The following is a 22,570-nucleotide window of genomic DNA, read 5'->3' as shown; positions in this document are numbered from 1 at the left end:
TCCTTAATGTTCCTTCAAAAAGTGCAACACCAATTATATTTCTAACTTATTAACCATTATGCCAAAGTGCTTCCTTCTTTCTTTATACATTTTCCATAAGCCAAGAAAACCTTGTATAGCCAATCAGATGTTAACAAAAGAAAATTAAAAACAAAACATAAACATATATGAATTTCAGATCTTCTCCCCTCTCTAAATAGTATGTTCCCATTTTGTTTTTTACTTTAAAACAAGGTATGTGCAGTGTGCATAGGGATTTGTTCATAGTTTTTTTTATAGTCCGGCCCTCCAACAGTCCGAGGGACAGTGAACTGGCCCCCTGTGTAAAAGGTTTGGGGACCCCTGAAGTAAGGGATAGATATCCAGAAGGAAAAACAACATGTGTTTCACTTATATCTCAGCAAGATTGACAGATAAAACCTCATCTCTCTATACAGGTAGTCCTCTACTCACAACAGCTCGTTTAGTGACCGTTCAAAGTTATGATGGCACTGAACAAAGTGAGTTGTGAGGCTTTTCTGGCTTACAACCATTGCCAGACCCTCATATTTATGACGTATGCGATATCCCAGGGTCATGCGATCCCCATTTTGCAACCTTCTGAGTTCAATGAAGAAGCCAAATTCACTTAATGACCGTGTCACTAGCTTCACCACTGCAGCAGTTCACTTAATAACTGTGGCAAGAAAGGTTTACAAGGGGGCAAACTTCATTTGACAAATGTTTCACTTAGCAAGAAAAATTCTGGGCTCAACCGTGGTCGTAAGTCAAGGACTATCTGTACTTCGCTAGAATTTCATCCTTTTAGCCCAGTGTTTCTACTGCTTGGCCACTTTTAAGGCGCTCAAACTTTAACTCCCAGAATTTTGGCATGCTGGGCTAGGGAATTCTGGGAGATGAAGTCCAGGCAATTTAGAGTGCCCAAGGTTGAGAAATATTGCTTTAGCCTACTGATGTAGAGCAGTGATTTTCAACCTTTTTTGAGCCGCGGCACATTTTTTACATTTACAAAACCATGGGGCACATTGAGTGGGGAGGGGAGGCGGCTAAAAAAAGTTTGGACAAAAAAATTTCTCTCTCTCTTTTCCTCCCTTTCGCTCTATTTCTCTCTCCCTCCCTCTTTCTCTCCCTTCCTCTTTTTTCTCTCTCTCTCCATCCCTCTTTCTTTCTTTCTTTCTTCCTTCCTCTTTTTTGCTCTCTCTCTCCCTCCCTACCTCTGTCTTTCTCTCTCCCACCTTCCCACCCTCTCTTTCTCTCTCTCTCTCTCTTTCTTTCTCTCTCTTGCTCTCTCTCTTGCTTGCTTTCTCTCTCTTCTCTTTCTCTCTCTCTTGCTTTCTTTCTCTCTCTCTTGCTTTCTTTCTCTCTCTCTCTTGCTCTTTATTTCTCTCTTTCTTTCTTTCTCTCTCTCTTAATTTTTTTCTCTCTCTCTCAGCTTTGCGGCACACCTGACCATGTCTCACGGCACACTAGTGTGCCGCGGCACACTGGTTGAAAAACACTGATGTAGAGGACTCCATTGTTAAAAATGATAGCCCACTTTTGCCTTCCTTTGGAGAAGAGACCAGCATAGCCATGCTGTAGTTCCTGTATATATGTTCCCAGTCCCCAAAATATCATAAATCACTGAGTCTGGCCATTCTAACTTATAAACACCCCTCATGAAAAAAGAGCACCATAATATATGCTCCTCTCCGTTCCTACCTGGTACCAAGTCCCGGAAATTAGCACCGTCATGTTTACGAACTGAATTGAAAACCACAGTCCTTGCTGGCATGTTCACCCCCATGGCGAAAGTCTCTGTGGCGAAGAGGATCTAAAACCAGAAAGGAAAGAGAAAGATGGGGAGATTCCAGCTGCTTTTCTTGGCAATAAGCCAGAATGGCTTGGAGCAGCTGTCCTCAGACTAATATTTTCCATGTTGTCTGGCGGGCCCCAGGAGAAGAGCCTTCTCTGTGGCGGCCCCGGCCCTCTGGAATCAACTCCCCCCGGAGATTATAACTGCTCCCACCATCCTTGTCTTCCGTAAACTACTCAAGACCCACCTATACCGCCAGGCATGGGGGATTTGAGATATCTTTCCCCCAGGCTCCTTATAATTTATGTTTGGTATGTATGTGTTGTCTGGTTTTAATTATGATAGGGTTTTAGTTATTTTTAATATTAGATTTGTGCCATTATAATATTGCTTTTATCATTGTTGTGAGCCGCCCCGAGTCTTCGGAGAGGGGCAGCATAGAAATCTAATAAATTGAATTGAATTGAATTCCAGAGAATTACGTTTCATGTCCCACAGTCCTCCAGCCCAACGACTAGGGAGGGTCTAGGGCAGTGATGGTGAACCGTTTTTGGCTCACGTGCCCACACCCATGCCCTTTCTCTGCGCATGCGCACAACTGCCCTTGCTGCGCATGTGCACAGGCCTCACTGAAGCCTCCAGAAGCTTGGGGATGGAAAAAAATTGGCCAAATGGGCCAACCGGAAGTTCGGAGAAACGGACTTCCGGTTTGCCGGTTGGGCCATTTTTTGGCTTCGGGAGGCTTCCCTGAAGCCTCAGGAGGGCAAAAACGGTTTTCCTCAAGGCTGAAAATCAGCTGGCCAGCGCTGGAACTGGGGATGGTAAAAAATTGGCCAAATGGGCCAACCGGAGGTTTGGAGAAACGGACTTCCGGTTTGCCTGTTGGGCCATTTTTTGGCTTCAGGAGGCTTCCCTGAAGCCTCCGGAGGGGAAAAGCAGCTTTCCCCAAGGCCGAATATCAGCTGGAACTGACACGTGCCCTCTGATATGGCTCCGCATGCCACCTGTGGCATGCGTGCCATAGGTTTGTCACCCTGGATCTAGGACAACTTGCCACAGCCATTTCACTGTGGCCAACTCGCCATGGCCAGCTCGCCATGGGACAATTCACCACGGCCAACTCGCTGCAGGACAAAAATGACATAATATCAAAGAAATCATGCAATAGAATCATTTAAGAAAGGATGTGAGAGGAGGGACAAAATGAAATGAGAATGACAAAAATTTAAAATATTTTAACATTTATTTTAAATAGTTAAATAAAAGGGTAGAATTCTCTTGCAGCGAGTTTTCTCGTGGAGAAATTGGCTGCAGAAAATTGTCCTGTGGCAAGCTGACCGTTTCGAGTGATCCCGTTCCTGACAGGGAAACATGGGAATGCTCCAATGATCTGGGGCACAAGTTTGGAGAAGTTTTGGTCCATTGGTGAGGACATTCTTTCAGGAGTCAGGATGGGGTTCAAAAGTAGATCAGATTAGATTATATTACTAGAGTTGGAAGGGACCTTGTAGGTCATCTAGTCCAACTTCCTGCTGAAGCAGGAGTACCTACACCATTTTAGCACAAATGGCATTACAGGTTTATTCCATTCTATCTATACAGATAGTCCTTGACTTACAGCAGTACATTTAGTGACAGTTTGAAGTTACGACAGCATTGAAGAGAGTGACATATATGACCATTTTTTCAGAGTATCCCCCATGGATACGTGATCAAAATTCAGATGCTTGGTAAATTCACTCATATTTATGATGCTTCCAGTGTCATAAATAAAAACCCCTTTTGCAACTTCCTGACAAGCAAATCAATGGGGGAAGCCAGATTCACTTAACAACCATCTTACTAATTTAACAACTGCAGCGATTCACTTAACAATCGTGGCTGGAAAGGTCATAAAATGGAGCAAAATTCACTTAACAACTATCTCGCTTAGCAATAGGAAATTTGGGGCTCAATTTATGGCCATAAGTCGAGGACTACCTGTATACAAGAATCTGATCTATTAACAGTCAAGGCAACTTGGTGCCATATAAGAGTCAATAACTTCAAAGGGGGAGACGGACTTAAATCTTAGCGGGCAAAGAGCCTCCAAACTGATGATGCATTTGACCCCGGTGAAATCTTACACCTACCTTGACAAGGCCTTTGCTGAAAAGCATCTCCACTACCTCCTTGAGGATGGGCAGAATGCCACTATGGTGCACCCCAATCCCACGTTTCAAAAGGTCGACCAAGTGAAGAACCTGAGGGGGAAGAAAGAATCCCACAAGTGAGGTTTTTTTAGTAACAATGTCATTCAATTTAATTAATTGGGACCATCTTCTGCCTCATACTTCCCAGCGACTGATTTGGGCCCACTGGGTTGGCCTTCTCTAGGTCCCATCGGCCAAACAATGTCAACTGGCGGGGCCACGTGGGAGGGCCTTTTCTGTGGTGGCTCCAGTTCTCTGGAACCAGCTACCTCCAGAGATTCCTACCGCCCATACTCTCCTGGCCTTCCGGAAAACTGTGAAAACCTGGCTCTGCCGGCAGGCCTGGGGCCCTTGAGTAATCACTATCTAACTCCGGTCTAGGAATAATGGATGCTTTTATCCTGGGGTTTTAAATTGTTTTTACATTGTTCTTACTTGTTGTATGCTGCCCAGAATCCGTAAAGAGTTGGGTGGCTTATAAATTTAATAAATTAAATTAAATTAAATTAAATTAAACTTAATTTTATGCTGAAATTCAGGACTGGTGCTAAATAGGATTTCATTCATTCATTCATTCATTCATTCATTCATTCATTCATTCATTCATTCATTCATTTATTAGATTTGTGTGCCACCCCTCTCCGTAGACTTTCCCATCATCATCAGTCTTTCTCGCCCCCCCTCTCTCCATCCTATCCCATCCTTCCCTCCCTCTCTCCCTCCCTCCATCCATCCATCCACCTATCTACCTACCATGTTTTCCCCAAAATAAGCCCTCCCCCCGAAAATAATATTTCCTCTGGTTAGGATTAGAGAGACAGAGCTGGAGGAGCTTATCTTGCTCCACGCATCCCAAATTAAGAAGATCTCCCTGAAATTAAGTCCAAGCGCATATTTCAAGTCTCAAAGAAATATCAGACACGGTCGTATTTTCGGGGAACACCATATCTTTCCATCTCTGAGGGTAATTGGGGGAAAGATTAGAAGCAACGTGAGAAAATATTATTTTACTGAAAGAATAGTAGATGCTTGGAACAAACTTCCAGCAGATGTGGTTGGTAAATAAATAAATAAATAAATAAATAAATAAATAAACAAACAAACAAACAAACAAACAAATCCACATTAACTGAATTTAAACAATCCTGGGATAAACATATATCCATCCTACAATAAAATACAGGAAATAGTATAAGGGCAGAGTAGATGGACCATGAGGTCTTTTTCTGCCGTTAATCTTCTATGTTTCTATGCATCCACCCATCCAATCTTATCTATCCTATCCTATCCTTCGATCCATAAATCAATCCATTCATTTAATATATCTCCCTATCCTATGCTATCCTATCCCATCCTACCCCACCCCGTCCATCTATACAAATTCGTTTGTCACCCATCTCACTGCAAGGCAATTCTGGGCAGCTTACAAGATTAGAAGTGATAAAACTATACATGCATACATAGAATTATAGATAGAATTCTTTTATTGGCCAAGTGTGAGTGGACACACAAGGAATTTGTCTTTGGTGCATACGCTCTCAGTGTACATAAAAGACAAGATACATTTGTCAAGAATCACGAGGTACAACATTTAATTATTGTCACGGGGTACAAATAAGCAACCAGGAAACAATCAATACTAATATAAATTTTAAAGATACAAGAGGGAGACCATAGTTGAGATATAAGGATATCTGTAAAAGGCATTTGGGAATAGACATTAACAGCTGCGAAACCTTGACCTCTGATCATTCAGTTTGGAGGCTAAAAACAGAACATGGCCTTCTCCATTTCGAGGAGACACTTGTTCGGCAGGCTGAGGTCAAGAGGCAGTCCCAGAACCAGCGAAATCCCGGGGCCAGGCAGGGGACAGAATGGACCTGCACTTAGTATGGAAGGGATTGCCAATCTCAGTTTGGCCTTTTTAGCTACACTACATGCTATTCTAGGAACTCTTTCTAGAGCACAATACCATCATCTTTCAAGACTGAAGGTTGCCAATGAAGGATACATAAATACATATCAGTAATGCATCTAGTAGCAAAAATGTGATTAAAATTGTGGTAAAAAGGTAGTATAAGCTCACATTAGAGAGCCATCTTTTAGCTGTGGCAAGGGGGGCATTTGCCCAGGTTTGCCTGGTGCACCAGTTGCAGCCCTATCTGGATCGGGAGTCTCTGCTCACAGTCACTCATGCCCTCATCACCTCGAGGTTCGACTACTGTAATGCTCTCTACATGGGGCTACCTTTGAAGAGTGTTCGGAAACTTCAGATCCTGCAGAATGCAGCTGCGAGAGCAATCACGGGCTTCCCTAGGTATGCCCATGTTACACTAACACTCCGCAGTCTGCATTGGTTGCCGATCAGTTTCCGGTCACAATTCAAAGTGTTGGTTATGACCTTTAAAGCCCTTCATGGCACCGGACCAGATTATCTCTGGGACCGCCTTCTGCTGCACGAATCCCAGCGACCAGTTAGGTCCCACAGAGTGGGCCTTCTCTGGGTCCCGTCAACTAAACAATGTCGTCTGGCGGGACCCAGGCGAAGAGTCTTCTCTGTGGCGGCCCTGACCCTCTGGAATCAACTCCCCCCGGAGATTAGGACTGCCCCCACCCTCCTTGCCTTTCGTAAACTCCTTAAAACTCACCTCTGTCGTCAGGCATGGGGAAATTGATTCCCCTGGGCCGTTTCCTCTTTATGTATGGTTTGTATGAGATGTATGATTGTTTTTATATTAATGGGTTTTAAATTGCTTTAATTTTGGATTTGTACTGTTTCTGTTGTTGTGAGCCACCCTGAGTCTTCGGAGAGGGGTGCAAATCAAATCAAATCAAATCAAATCAAATCAAATCAAATCAAATCAAATCAAATCAAATCAAATCAAATCAAATCAAATCAAATCAAATCAAATCAAATCAAATCAAATCAAATCAAATCAAATCAAATCAATAAAGAAAGATGGGGAGGGAGAAAACAGGACGTGCAGGGTCTGAGGTGGGATCTGCTATTGATCCATCAAGCACTTCCAGTGTGATCCTCCACCGTTAGGGCCCCTTGACCTCCGTTCCTGTTCCTTTTGGGAACCTTCTTGGCAACCAACAAGGTCCTGAGGCTTCGCTCCCATTCTGGCTACGCTCCCAAGGTGGCTCCCCTCCCCCTTCCGGTAGCCTTTTTTTCCCCTCTCACCTGGGGCAGCTGCCGATCGGTACCCTTCAGTCGGGAGATGCACTTCTGGAAAAAGACGTGGATCTCGCTTTTCTCCGTTGTGGTGGTCAGGTCGACGGTGGTGAGCATGGAGGCGTTTTCGTCGCAGCGATTGCGAGAGAACGTGAAGGCCACCACCGGAAGTTGGTCCTTCTTGCGCAGCATGTCAATGAGGGAGAGCCAGATGTTCTTGTCCTGTGGAAATTCTAAATGTTTGCTCTAGGACTGGATCCTCCCCCCAATCTTCTTCTCTTTCAATGCAATGCTCCCTTCCTCCCTCAGCAAGGAGACCACGGGGAGACATCCAAACATTTGGATACATCTCATGCAACGTTATTTTAACTGATTTTAACTAAAGGGAAAGATTAACACATTTACAGTATTTTTCGGAGTAACAGACGTACCTTTTTACCCCAAAAGAGAGGGTGAAAACTTGGGTGTGTTTTATACATGTAGCCACCTCTACCCTTTGGCCTCTGCCTCCCAGCAATTTACCTCCTTGCAGCAAATGGAACAGAGCCTACTAGTTAGGAAAGGGTTGTATAAGGGTTTTTAGTTTCTTGTAAGAAATATAAGAAGGAAGAGTAGGCATGACGGATTTGTAAGAGAATAATGATATTAATTGAATAAGATCGAAAGGAAATCAATGTTGAATTCAATTAGCAGAAAATGGTTTATCTAGATGACAAAATTAGAGGCCAGAGTAGGATATCTGGATTTGTAAGAGAATAATGATATTAATTGAATAAGATCAAAAGGAAATCAATGTTGAATTCAATTAGCAGAAAATGGTTTATCTAGATGACAAAATTAGAGGCCAGAGTTTGGAGGTTTGATGCATACCGAAAGTAACTCATTTGGAATCAGTAATTTTGGGGGTGGGGGTGGTATTATACTTGATGTACTAACACGATACTGTTTTTATTGTAACATAAATAGAAAGTATTTTGAAATTTATTGACAAAGTTTGTATGGAGGAAAAAAATATTAAAAATTTACACCATCCCCCCCCCCCCCAAAATAGAACAGAGCCTATTAAGCTAAACAACTCATTATCACCTTTATTATTATTTGGATTTCTGACTCTCAGCTGATTCTCAGCTTCCTGACTTTCAGCTGATTAGAGGCTGCAGGCCTGCCAGCCAAGTGCTAAACTGAAAGTGAAACTAAAGCTGCAAGGAGGCAAATTGCTGGGAGGGAGAGGCAGATTTTTTATTTTCTTATGCTAATGAGACTGCTGAAACTGTATGTAAGGATGTAAGTCAACAACTGTAAATATCTGTAGAATGTTCAAATTATTAGACGTATTTTTTAAAGACTGCTTTATTATTGTTCTAGACAACTTAACAAAACAAAGAAGCTTTTAAAAATAAATGATTGATCTGAAGAGGCCCAGCGCTTTTGTATCTTCTTTTAAAGAGCAGAGATTAATGTATACTTCCAGAAAGCCAGATCAATTTTTAATAGCATATGTACAAGTATAGTTTGAAATGTAACAGTGTCCTGTTTTAGTATTGAGATAAGGCAGCTGAGTTAAACCCTGACTTAGTCATGTTTGGAGTAGATCTATTTAAATAACTGGGAGGAGTTAGTGTGACTACATTTAAGAAAACCTTCTGGCATTAATATACTGTCATAATGTACATTTTCCCAATTCTTTGCTATTTCTATGGGTCAGGCACACAAGCACAGAAATACACAGCAAACAGGGTATATCATCTGTACCTGTTTGCTGTTTGCTGTGAGGCAGAGGCAGATTTTTTTTCATTTTTTTCCTCCCCCAAAACTAAGGTGTGTCTTATACTCCGGTGCACCTTATACTCCGAAAAATACACTATTCATATTTTGTCCACTGATACAAACCTCTCCCCATATATATCCTAGTTCAGCTCACCTGGCCTGGCCCGGCTCCTGCATGCATTGGTTGTTTAGCTCCAAAGGTCTGGGAGTGCTTGCTAGTTCGGTCCTTCTTGGCAAATACAGCATCATAATACCTGAAAGAATAAGAGAGGAAGACAACACATTAGATTAGATTAGAATTCTTTATTGGCCAAGTGTGATTGGACACACGAGGAATTGGTCTTTGGTGCACATGTTCTCAGTGTACATAAAAAGACAAGATACATTCATCAAGTATCATAAGATACAACACTTAATGATAGTCATAGGGTACAAATAAGCAATGAAATCATACTAGGAAACAATTACCTGCTGGGGCAAAGGATGAACCAACCAGAGCATTGTTATCAACCTCTGATTAAAGCTCAGCAAGTTTCAACCATTTCACAGCAGCATTTTTTGAAATCCTTAATCATTAATTCATCAAAGATAGCTTTAATTCTTGTGGAAGTATGGAAAGAGAGGTTGGCTTGGATGGTATTATAAGGGACAGGGATCTTCTGTCGATCTTGAGCTTACCTCTTCGTAAGGAATGTCCCGCGGGCATCCACCAGGAGGAAGAGCTCGTTCTGCGTCTTCTGGCTATTTCCCGTGTACAGATAATGCTCCAGTGGGACAGGGCGCTTCAGTGTGCTGATCACATAAATCTTCTTCCGCTTGATTCTCCTGTCAAAAGCAGGAATTCCACAAACAGTGTTATTCGGGTGAGCCCTTCCCTCCCGACTCCAAAACTGTGCTGTATAAGTAGTCTGAGATTTATAAAAATAGCAATAAAGACTTACATACCGCTTCACAGTGCTTTACACACTGTGTACACAATCTGAAGTTAGTTGGGGGAAAGATCAAAAGCAACCTGAGAAAATATTATTTTACTGAAGGAGTAGTAGATCCTTGGAACAAACTTCCAGCAGACGTGGTTGGTAAATCCACAGGAACTGAATTTAAACATGCCTGGGATAAACATATATCCATTGTAAGATAAAATACAGGAAATAGTATAAGGACAGACTAGATGGATCATGAGGTCTTTTTCTGCCGTCAGTCTTCTATGTTTCTATGTTTACAGCCCTATTTAAACAGTTTACAATGTCAGCATATTGCTACACACACACACAATCTGTGTCCTCATTTTACTGACTTCAGAAGAATGGAAGCCTGAGTCAACTTTAAGATAGTGGGACTCAAACTGCCGACAGCCAGCAGAAGTAGCCGGCAGTACTGTACTATAACTGCCAGAAATATATTAACAAGGAAGATCAAAGCAGCAAAAAGAAGCTACTCTGAAAAGCTAGAGAAAAAGTTCTCAACAAATGAAGCAGCAAATATGTGGCGAACTCTTAAAAACTACAGCCACCTATCTCCACAACCCCCATCTCAGACACACCAACAACAGCCAAGCTTCCTGTAGCTGACCCCTTAACATTGGGTTCATAACTCCTAGTGATCGCAGAAAAAGAAGTGCAAGACCTATGCCACAGACAAAAGCCAGGAAAAACTTCAGGCCTACATTACGACGCCTTAAACACGATATAAGTATTGCCCACAAGATCATATGCTGCAACATCCTGCCTGTCAACAACTACTTCAGCTTCAACTGCAATAACACAAGAGCACGCAACAGGTTCAAACTTAATATCAACCGCTCCAAACTTGACTGTAAAAAATATGACTTTAGCAATCGAGTTGTCGAAGCGTGGAACTCATTACCAGACTCCGTGGTGTCAACCCCCAACCCCCAACATTTTTCCCTTAGACTTTCCACGATTGACCTCTCCAGGTTCCTTAGAGGTCAGTAAGGGGCGTGCATAAGTGCACTAGTGTGCCTTCCGTCCCCTGTCCAATTGTCTCTCCTATATTTTATATATCTTTTCTCCCATCCATATATCCTTCCTCTACTCTTCATTGATGTATTCTATTCTCATATCTCTTCTTCTATCCCTTCCCTGTTATTTACTAGTTCACGTTTTTATTCTCCTTAACTTTCAATGTGTATGGGACAAAACAAACAAACAAACAAACAAACAAACAAACAAAATAAAATAAATAGACAAGATAACTCCTTCATGCTTGAAAGTCTGTGCTGACCAATTGGCCCCCAGCTTCACTCAAACCTTCAATAAATCACAGCAGATGTGCTATGTTCCTTCTTGCTTCAAACACTCTACTATCATCCCAGTGCCAAAGAAGCCCACCATCAAGGAACAGACCAGTTGCTCTAACATCTGTAGTTATGAAAACCTTTGAAAGGCTAGTGCTGTCCCACTTGAAAACCATCACGGATCCAACGATAGACCCTCCTGCAAAGAAGCACCTGAAAGCAGGACTAATGGGGGTCTTAGACGAGCTGCGGGACCTTTTGAGTTAACTTTCTGCTCACCCAATCCAGTCAGCAAACTCCAGGGTGTTCGGGACGGTGGCACTCAGCAAAATTATGTTTACGTGATCAGGCAACATGATGAGGACCTCTTCCCAAACCACACCACGCTGAGGAGGAGGAAAGAGAAGAATTCCCCTGAGCATGTGAAGAAGGTCATCTTTCCGTTGTGGTCAGTGGTGGGATTCAAATAATTTATCAACTGATTTCCCCGGAGTCAGGTTGGCTGTCATGGACGGCTATCCCTGTCCTCCAGCTCCATTGCAGATGTGGGACAAGCCTCCCTTGACAGCCAACCTGACCCTGGGCGAACCGGTTATTAAATCCCCCCCTGCCACTATCAAATTGGATCCTGGGTGGAGAAAATGGGAAATGGATCATCCGGTGTGAGGGAAGGAAGAAAGCAAGCGGCCTTTTCTTTCCCTCACGCTGGTGCTCCTGTTGTGGTTGGCTCTGGCCCAGCTCCTGCCCCTGGGAATGGGGAGGTGGATGCAGGGAAAAATTCAACATGTCACAGGCCTGTGTTATTGCCGACAGAATCAGTTCAGAGTTTAGTTTCCTCGGACGAAGAAGAAGGTGGGAGTGACTCGGCAGAGGAGGTCTTGGCACACAGCCCAGGCAATCAATCTCCCTTATTATTATTATTATTATTTATTGGATTTGTATGCCGCCCCTCTCTTCCGTTGATTCAGATGATGACATTTTGGACCCACGCAAGCACAGAATTATGCGTAGAAGAGACCAAATAAGAATATATTACAGGAAATAAGGGAGGCCACCTGTGTTTGGGTGGGGCTCCAGTAATTAGGGCTGCTGCTATAAATAGCAGCATGTGGGTTTGGCCGTTGTGGAAGAATATCTCATCGGAGTTCATCAGGAATCTTGTGTTGCTGGACTTTGTTGCTTTTTCACGCCTTTGAAACCAAAGCAGAGCAACGTGTGTGTGTGTGTGTGTGTCTCATTTCGTTGGAAGAAGAAGGGGTGTGAAGTTTCTTCACAGCTGCTAGCTAAGTACTGAATGACTGCTTAAGGGAAATTGTACAGACTACCTGGTTGTTTTGGGAAGAGTGCTCTTTGCAATACAAAAAGAGTGCTTTGTTTATTTTGAATTTTGTGATAAAGAACATTGTTTTGAATTTTCAAACGTGTGTGTGTCTGAAATTTGCACCCTTGAATTTTCGGGAGGCTCCTACCAGAGAGCCCGGCAGAACAGCTCCATTGCCGTTTTCTCCACTGTAGCTCAGTGCCCAGGATCCACTTTAAAAGCGGGGCGTTGATAATTTAACAATTATCATTAATTTTCAATGTGAACCTTTGTGAACCGGCTGAATCCCAACACTAGCTGTGGTACAATAAAAAGAATGAAGGGACAATGTAATGTCCTGAGTAAGGAGCACTTACGAAATGGTCTCTTCATAAATATAAAAAGTGTGGCCTTTCCCCCCCAAAATTTTTATTTTATTATAAACATACATAAACAAACATAAACAAAACATTTTAAAAACATTGGATGATGTGTGGCAGTCCTGTTTCTTATTTTCTATAATGTTATTTCTATATTACCATCATTTAATATTTCTAATACTATATACATTTTATTTTGAATAGGTCTTACATCAGTATCTCTTTTATTCCTATATTGAACCGATCCTCCTTTCTTTTCTTTCTGGTATTTTGACCCTTAAATTCCCTCTCACTTTTATGACAGAGCAATGAAAGACCCAAGTATTTCCCCTTTTATATAGATAGTCCTCGACCTAAAAGCTGCCACTGAGCCCAAAATTTCTGTTGTTGAGTAAAACATTTGTTGAGTGAGCTCTGCTCTGTTTTACGACCTTTCTTGCCGACGTTAAGGGAACCATGCTGCAATTTGTAAGTTAGCAACCTGATTGCTAAGTGAATCTGATTTCCCTGTAGATTTTGCTCATCAAAAGATCACAAAAGGGGGTCACGTGACCTTGGGAAACAACAATGGTCATATGCATGAAGCACATAAGAAGAGCCATGCTGAATCAGGCCAAAGCCTATTGAGTCCAGCATTCTGTGTCACACAGTGGCCCACCAATTGTCCATGGGGATCTTGAGCAGAAAGAGAAGGCAAAACCCTCGCTTTCCCAACCCCCAACAAATGGTACTCAAGGGAATCCTGCCTGCCTCAACCAACATAGAGGCAGCACTTGGACATCCCTTTCAATAACCACCGATATACTTGGCATCCGTGAATCTGTCTAATCCTGCCTTGAAGCTATCAAGGCTGACAGCTGTCACGACCTCTTCTGGAAGTGAATTCCATAAACCAATGACTCTCTGGGTGAAGAAATATTTCCCTTCATTTGTCCTCACTTTCTTACCTATGAGCTTTAGGGAGTGCCCCCTTGTCCTAGTATTGTGTGATAGAGAAAAGAATTTTTCTCTATCCACCTTTTCTATCCCATGCATGATTTTATACACTTCGACCAAGTCACCCCTTAAACACCGTCTTTCAAGGCTGAAGAGACCAAGGCACTGCAACCTGGTTTCATAAGGGAGGTGCTCCATTTCATTGATCATATTTGTTGCCATTTTTGCACCTTTTAAACCACTTGCTAAGCATCTGAATTTTGATTGTACTATCAGGGAAAATGCTCAAAGGTCATAAGTGTGAAAAAGGGTCACGTCAATTTTTCCCCAGGGCCATTGTGACTCTTATTTAGTGACTTTGAACAGTCACTAAAAAAATTGTTGTAAGTCGAGGATTACCCGTCTGGAGAAACAGAAAGACAGCAGTTGGTTAAAGGACATGTTCGACCGCCAATGAATTTCCACCAACTGAAACTAAATGCCTCAGGACTGTTTAGGTCCTGATTTCTTCTGTGTTTTTGTCCTGGTTTTTTTTCTCTTACCTCAGAGTCATTAATGTAATGCACTTCATCAAAGATCACCCACTCTAGGTCTCTGAGGACATCGGAGCCATTATAGAGCATAGACCTTGTGAATAAGAAAAAGAAAAAGGCATTTCTAAGACCCCATTATCGTTCTAAAATAACTGAAAAGATTTAGCGTGTCAGTTTGGCCCCTGCTTAATTATTAAAGCATGAAGGAATTTCAGTTTGAGAAAGGAGCCTGAATTGGAAAAGGACAATTCTGGCTGATAGGTGTCCTTACTTTGAAAGCAAAACAGAACTGGCAAATACAGCTACAGATAATTTGTAAGGATTCTCAGTCATCCAGGTCAAGGTTGTCCCAAAGGTGATTTTTTTTCAGGAGGCAACCGGATTTTCTTCTTGTTTTTTTCTTTTGAAGATGTTTCACTTCTCATCCAAGAAGCTTCTCCAGCTCTGACTGGATGGTAGGGGAATGGAAGGATTTATACTCCTTGCAGAGAGCTTGGTTCGTTTGCATTCCTTGCAGACAGCGGGATTTCCAGGAGAAAAATTGCAGACTACAGGAACCAGAAGCACCACTCAGGTGACCCTGATGACACAGATAAACCTCCAAGTGCTTCAAAAACCTTCTAAAAGGATGCAAAGGATCAGCTATAAATATATAAATCCTTCCATTCCCTACCAATTATCATTATTTTTATTATTTATTAGATTTGTATGCCGCCCCTCTCCGTAGACTCGGGGCGGCTCACAACAGTGATAAAAACAATACATGGTAACAAATCTAATAATTAAAATCTAAAATAAGAGTTTTACATTACAAAGTCTAAAAAAAACCAAACCCCCCCCAATAGATAAAATAGATACACACAGTCATATCATGCACAAAATTACATAGGCAAGGGGGGGATGTCTCAGTTCCCCCATGCCTGACGACAGAGGTGGGTTTTAAGGAGTTTACGAAAGGCAAGAAGGGTGAGGGCAGTCCTAATCTCTGGGGGGAGTTGATTCCAGAGGGTCGGAGCCGCCACAGAGAAGGCTCTTCCCCTGGGTCCCGCCAGAAGACATTGTTTAGTTGACGGGACCCGGAGAAGACCAACTCTGTGGGACCTAACCGGCCGCTGGGATTTGTGCGGCAGAAGGCGGTCTCGCAGATATCCTGATCCGGTGCCATGAAGGGCTTTATAGGTCATAACCAACACTTTGAATTGTGACCGGAAATTGATCGGCAACCAATGCAGACTGCGGAGTGTTGGTGTAACATGGGCATATTTGGGAAAGCCTATGATTGCTCTCGCAGCTGCATTCTTCACGATCTGAAGTTTCCGAACAGTTTTCAAAGGTAGCCCCATGTAAAGAGCATTACAGTAGTCGAACCTGAAGAAGCTTCTTGGATGAGAAGTGAAGCATCGTCAAAAGACAAGAAAGAACAAGACGATTTGCCTCAACCTGGGATGACTGAGAATTTCCATAGAATTTCAAGCCTCATCGTACCTTCCCTTTTTGCCTGAGAGACAGCCTTCTCTCTCCGGCCTAGCCCTCACCTGAGTATCTCGGTTGTCATGATGAGGCAGGAGGCGTCCGGGTGCAGCTGCACATCTCCTGTCAACAAGCCAACATCACCAAAGGTGTTCTTGAAATCCCGAAACTTCTGGTTGGAAAGTGCTTTGATGGGGGATGTGTAGATGGTGCTGCAAAAAGAAGGCAGAATGAGACATTTGGAAGATGCTAGACTCTGAAATAATCAGAAGAACCGCCATGTTTATTTTGTGTGTGTTTGTTTGTGTGCCTGTGTGTGTGTGTGTGCGTGTGTAAGGATATTGTTTTTCAACCTTGGCAACTTGAACACAAGTGGACTTCAACTCTCACAATTCTTTTTTTTTAAAATTAATATTTTTATTGATTTTTATAATATATTTATTTATTTATTTATTTAATTGGATTTGTATGCCGCCCCTCTCCGAGGACTCGGGGCAGCTCACAACATATATAAAGAGACAATAGTAAAATCAATCCAATTAACACATAAAAACAATCCTTAAAAATCTACTTTAAAAACTTCCATTACCATTCATCCAACAATCGTACTAAAAACATTGTCGAAGTGCGTGCCCCCACTATTTGAATCTTGGCTATTCAAAGAATAAACTTCTAAATGTACTAGGCAAAGGCAGCCAAAGGAGCATTGTACAATAAAGAAAATGCTCCCTGAAATGTACACATTGAGCTTCGAGGAGAGTTAACAGTTCTTGTTGCAGGCTCTTGGCTATAGTTTACAATATCCGCCTTCACTACATTCTGTAATTGTTCTATTTCTGCTCTGTTTAATTTGACACACACACACAACATATAACATATAACATGTGCTCAGTGATTGTGCCCACCACCAGACAATCAATCATACCCCATCACCAATTGGGGGTATTTGAGATATCTCCCCCGGGCCTATACAATTTATGTATGGTATGCTTGTGTGTATGTTTGTTTAATAATGGGGTTTTTAATATTTTATATTGTAAATTATTAGATTTGTTACAAACTGTGTTTATTGTGTTGTGAGCCGCCCCGAGTCTGCGGAGAGGGGCGGCATACAAATCAAATCAAATCAAATCAAATCAAATCAAATCAAATCAACAAACAAACAAACAAACAAACAAACAAATTTCTTGTATAAATAATTTAAACCCAAGAGTGAAATATTTCTTTACATATTGTACAGTGATTCCAACTTGTTTCTTATAGCTTGGTCTCGGATCCTACTCGCCATATATCGTTTTACCTTGTCCCATCGCCCCATCAGCTGTTGCAAATCAGTTTCATTAATCGAATTCATCCTTTTATCCATAATCTCGAATTGAATGTGGTCCACCATATACCTATACCAATTTTGCATTGTCCATTTCAGCGCGTCTTTCCACCCCAAGACTATTACCCCCTGAGCGCTTTCTATCGCTGCTTGCTTTATTTCTCTGGATTCTTGGAGATGAACTCCGCACATTTTCAAATTGCTACAGTTGAGATTAGGAATATATGCAGGGGGAAGAGAAAAATCGACTTACTACAGATAGTCCTTGGCTTATGACCATATTTGAGCCAGGAATTTATGGTCACCAATTGACCGCAGCCGATTTCATGACCCTTTTTTCCTGGTGGATTATTAAGCAAATCCACCAGTTGTTAAGGAAACCTATTGTAGCCCGTCTTTGAACGGGTCCAAAGACGGGCTACAAGAATGGTGGGAGGTCTTAAGCATAAAACGTATCAGGAAAGACTTAATGAACTCAATCTGTACAGTCTGGAGGACAGAAGGGAAAGAGGGGACGTGATCGAAACATTTAAATATGTTAAAGGGTTAAATAAGGTCCAGGAGGGAAGTGTTTTTAATAGGAAAGTGAATACAAGAACAAGGAGACACAATCTGAGGTTAATTGGGGGAAAGATTAAAAGCAACGTGAGAAAATATTATTTTACTGAAAGAGTAGTAGATGCTTGGAACAAACTTCCAGCACACGTGGTTGGTAAACCCACAGTAACTGAATTTAAACATGCCTGGGATAAACATATATCCATCCTAAGATAAAATACAGAAAAAAGTAGAAGGGCAGACTAGATGAACCATGAGGTCTTTTTCTGCCGTCAATCTTCTATGTGTCTATGTTTCTATTTTCAGCAATAGGTGGGATTTTTTTTGCCCCAAATTGGAAATAAAACCTGGAAACTGGCCAAAACCATTAAAAAATATGGCCACCTGACTGTGGAACTCTGCAAAGAGCTGTAAATGTGAGCTGATTGACAAGTGAGAGCTGAAAATCAGCTAGTCAGCACACACACGCAGGCTGGAGCTGACATAGGGCAACGCCTCGCGTGCCCTCAGATATGGTTCTACATGCTACGTACGTCATCACGGAAACCAAGCTTGGTTGATCTGGAAAAAATTTAAAAATGGAGGACCCTGAATTTGTGGGCAAAATGCTAGGGTGAAAAAAAGAAGAGGTCCACTTGGATCAAGAAGACGATTTGAAAGCGTTAACACAAAAAACGACAACAGGAAAACAAAGGGTATTCTCACCGGGTCATGTGCTTTTGCGACAGAGCAATGGCGTACTCGGCCACGACAGTCTTCCCCGCAGAGGTGTGGGCGGCGACAAAAACCGAGTCGTGCTTCTCCAAGTGGAGAATCGCCTGTTTCTGGAAAACGTCGGGCTCAAAAGGCCACTGGGTAGGGTGGGGGGTGAGGTGGAGAGGAAGAAAAAAAAGGGTGTTATAATTAATTATTAATTAATTATTATTAATAATAATTATTATTGAGGAGAAGCAGCTAGAGAAATTAGTGAAATACGAAGATCTAAAAATCGAGCTGCAACGACTCTGGCATAAGCCAGTGAAAGTGGTCCCAGTGGTACTTGACACACTGGGCGCAGTGCCAAAGGATCTCAGCGGACATTTGAAAACCATCGGAATTGACAAAATCTCCATCTGTCAATTGCAAAAGGCCGCTTTACTGGGATCGGCAAACATAATTCGCCGCTACATCACTCAGTCTTAGGTGCTTGGGAAGTGCCTTACTGGTGATGAAATATGAAATCCAGCATAGTGATCTCGTTTGCTGTGTTGTATTGACATAATAATAATAATAATAATAATAATAATAATAATAATAATAATAATAATAATAATAATTTATTAGATTTGTATGCCGCCCCTTTCCGAAGACTCGGGGCGGCTCACAACATAACAGTGATACAATGCGTTACAAATCCAATAGTAGAAAAATAAAATCAATTTAAAAAACATTAATGACATAGTAAAATCCCTAACTATACAATCATACACTTTCAACCTAATCTGTCATACAGTAAGGCCAAAAACGTAACAAAAAAGGGGGAGAGGGTGGTAATTATCCCCACACCTGGTGACAAAGGTGGGTCTTCAACATTTTATGGAAGGCGAGGAGGGTGAGGGCTGTTCAAATCTCTGGAGGGAGTTGATTACAGAGGGCTGGGGCCACCACAGAGAAGGCTCTTCTCCTGGGTCCTGCCAGACGATATTGTTTCGTCGACGGGACCCGGAGAAGGCCAACTCTGTGGGACCTAACCGGTCGCTGAGATTCGTGCAGCAGAAGGCAGTCCCAGAGATATTCTGGTCCGATGCTATGTAGGGCTTTATAGTCATAACCAACACTTTGAATTGTGACCAGAAACTGCTCGGCAGCCAGTGCAGGCCATGGAGTGTTGATGAGACATGGGCATACCTAGGGACCACCTTCTGCCGCACGAATCCCAGCGACCAGTTAAGTCCCACAGAGTTGGCCTTCTCCAGGTCCCGTTGACTAAACAATGTTGTCTGCTGGGACCCAGGGGAAGAGCCTTCTCTGTGGCGGCTCCGACCTCTGGAACCAGCTCCCCCCAGAGATCAAAATTGCCCCCACCCTCCTTGCCTTTCGTAAGCTCCTTAAAACCCATCTCTGTTGTCAGGCATGGGGGGAATTGAGATATTCCTTTCCCCCCAGGCCTATACAATTTATGCATGGTATGTTTGTGTGCATGTTTGGTTTTTAATAAGGGTTTTTAGTTATTTTAAATATTAGATTTGTCATATGCTGTTTTATTCTCTGTGGGAGCCCCGGCCCTCTGGAATCAACTCCCCCCAGAGATTCGCACTGTCCCCTCCCTCCTTGCCTTCCGAAAGAGCTTAAAAACTCATCTTTGCCGCCAGGCTTGGGACTCTTAGATCTTCCCCTGACCACTGAATGCCTTAAGTATGATTGCTGAATGTTTGGTTAATAAGTTAATTTTTTAGGTTAATCTTCTCTTTCTCATTGTTTTTAATATTGTAGTACTAATTGGATTATATTACTGTGAGCTGCCCCGAGTCCTCGGAGAGGGGTGGCATACAAATCCAATCAATCAATCAATCAATCAATCAATCAAATAAATAAATAAATAAATATTATTGTTGCTAGCCACCCCGAGTCTACGGAGAGGGGTGGCATACAAATCTAATAAATAAATAAATTAATTAATAAATACGCTAATGGCACAGCAGACAACTGGAGGTTTACCTGGAAAGCTGGATCAGGAATTAGCTTGTAGAAATCGTCCACAGGGGAGCTTACATCAACCAGGATAGCCCACTGTTCTTTAGGGGGCACTGTGGCAGGGGCAGGCGCAGCCTGTGGGTCTGATTCCAGAATGGGCGTCACCTCCTGAGAACAAGGGAGACATGCCAAGGACAGGCAACAGCAGTTAAAATATGGAATCTTCCCAAGCTGCTTTCTAGAGGTAATGCAGCTTTTCTAAACTATGTAGGTTTATATTGGGGTTCATAAAATGAAAACATTTAAAGGCATTTTCTTCACTTCTACCCGCCAAAAGATTCCTAGCTGATAACTGCTAGCTTGCTTCAGAAGACTGTCAAAACAAACTGGAACTACGATGGGTTAATGGTTCGAGATATGGGGCCACAGATTAAAATACAGGGAGAATCAAAATCACATCAATACACATAATCTCCTCAAACATGGAGAGACTGGGCAGATAAGAAGTACCTTCTCTTCATAGAAGCATAGAAGACTGACGGCAGAAAAAGACCTCATGGTCCATCTAGTCTGCCCCTATACTATTTCCTGTATTTTATCTTAGGGTGGATCTATGTTTATCCCAGGCATGTTTAAATTCAGTTACTGTGAATTTACCAACCACATCTGCTGGAAATCTTTTCAAGCATCAACTACTCTTTCAATAAAATAATATTTTCTCATGTTGCTTTTGATCTTTCCCCCAACTAACTTCAGATTGTGTCCCCTTGTTCTTATGTTCACTTTCCTATTAAAAACACTTCCCTCCTGAACCTTATTTAACCCTTTAACATATTTAAATGTTTCCATCATGTCCTCCCTTTTCCTTCTGTCCTCCAGACTATACAGATTGAGTTCATTAAGTTTTTCCTGATACGTTTTATGCTTAAGACCTTCCACCATTCTTGTAGCCTGTCTTTGAACCCGTTCAATTTTGTTAATATCTTTTTGTAGGTGAGGTCTCCAGAACTGAACACAGTATTCCAAAATGTGGTCTCACCAGTGCTCTATATAGCGGGATCACAGTCTCCCTCTTCCTGCTTGTTATACCTCTAGCTACGCAGCCAAGCATCCTACTTGCTTTTCCTACCGCCCGACCACACTGCTCACCCATTTTGAGACTGTCAGAAATCACTACCCCTAAATCCTTCTCTTCTGAAGTTTTTGCTAACACAGAACTGCCAATACAATACTCATATTGAGGATTCCTTTTCCCCAAGTGCATTATTTTACATTTGGAAACATTAAACTGCAGTTTCCATTGCTTTGACCATTTATCTAGTAAAGCTAAATCATTTACCATATTACAGACCCCTCCAGGAATATCAACCCTATTGCACATTTTAGAGTCATTCATAATGTGTGAATGGAATGTGGATGATTGTTTTTCAAATGAATTAGGGGCTTCAGAACATCATTTTGTGAGATTTTTAATGCCATTTTAGACTTGATGTTTTTAGTACTTAAATGTTAGATTTCTTATATATTTTGAATTTATCCCATTGTAAGCCACCCTGAGTCTCAGGAGAAGGGCGGCATAGAAATCTAATAAATAAACAAATAAACAATAAATAAATAAATAATGGGCAGTGCTTTATCCTGATATTTGAAGACAACCAATACATCTCCAATCATTGGCTCCAATAGTTTTATTTCTTAGCCAGCCCCTCCTTTCCCTGTCATCCCTGTCCAGAAAAAACAACTGGTCCCGATACCCATTATCCCAGGTTCACTTTTCCCATTTCTTTCAACTTGGGGGTTGGGACCCTTTTGGTGGCCTAAGACCATGGGAAAAGACAAATTTCCCATGGTGTTAGGATCTAAAGCTTCTATTCTGCCACCGTGGGACATATTTTTACAATCCGACCAATCAGGTGTTTACAGTGGGGGGGTCCCTCTGATCTTCCTGCCAATCAGCTTAAAGCTCTGTTGGGAGAATTGGCGCTAGACTTATGGCTGGGGGTCACCACAACATGAGGAACTGTATTAAGGGGTCGCGGCATTAGAAAGGTTGAGAACCACTGCGATTCTAGAGCAAGGCTTGGCTGGCTGAGGAATGCTGGGAATTCAAGTCCAGAAGTCTTAAAGTTGCCAATTTGGGGGACCCTTGCTCTAGACCAGTCCGCCCCCCCTCCCCAAACTTTTGGGCACCAGGGACCAGTTCC

At 42.2% G+C, this 22,570-nt stretch overlaps 1 protein-coding gene across 1 annotated transcript in view; it reads right to left on the bottom strand.

Moving 5' to 3' along the window:
• The window catches only part of SKIC2 (SKI2 subunit of superkiller complex), a 63,572-nt gene that overhangs the window by 20,894 nt on the left and 20,108 nt on the right, over window positions 1-22,570 (bottom strand). The window contains exons 9-18 of the mRNA XM_070737654.1: window positions 20,391-20,534; window positions 18,399-18,544; window positions 15,874-16,020; window positions 14,348-14,432; window positions 11,469-11,575; window positions 9,611-9,757; window positions 9,087-9,186; window positions 7,175-7,387; window positions 3,928-4,038; window positions 1,702-1,813 (exon numbers count right to left, since the gene is read on the bottom strand). Coding sequence (XP_070593755.1) covers window positions 1,702-1,813; window positions 3,928-4,038; window positions 7,175-7,387; window positions 9,087-9,186; window positions 9,611-9,757; window positions 11,469-11,575; window positions 14,348-14,432; window positions 15,874-16,020; window positions 18,399-18,544; window positions 20,391-20,534 — 1,312 coding nt within the window. The remainder of the gene's footprint in view (window positions 1-1,701; window positions 1,814-3,927; window positions 4,039-7,174; window positions 7,388-9,086; window positions 9,187-9,610; window positions 9,758-11,468; window positions 11,576-14,347; window positions 14,433-15,873; window positions 16,021-18,398; window positions 18,545-20,390; window positions 20,535-22,570) is intronic.

The sequence above is a fragment of the Erythrolamprus reginae genome, chromosome 2, assembly GCF_031021105.1.
Source record: "Erythrolamprus reginae isolate rEryReg1 chromosome 2, rEryReg1.hap1, whole genome shotgun sequence".
Classification (NCBI taxonomy): domain Eukaryota; kingdom Metazoa; phylum Chordata; class Lepidosauria; order Squamata; family Dipsadidae; genus Erythrolamprus; species Erythrolamprus reginae.
Note: the sequence above shows the minus strand (reverse complement) of the source record. Positions and strands in the feature narration are given on the sequence as shown.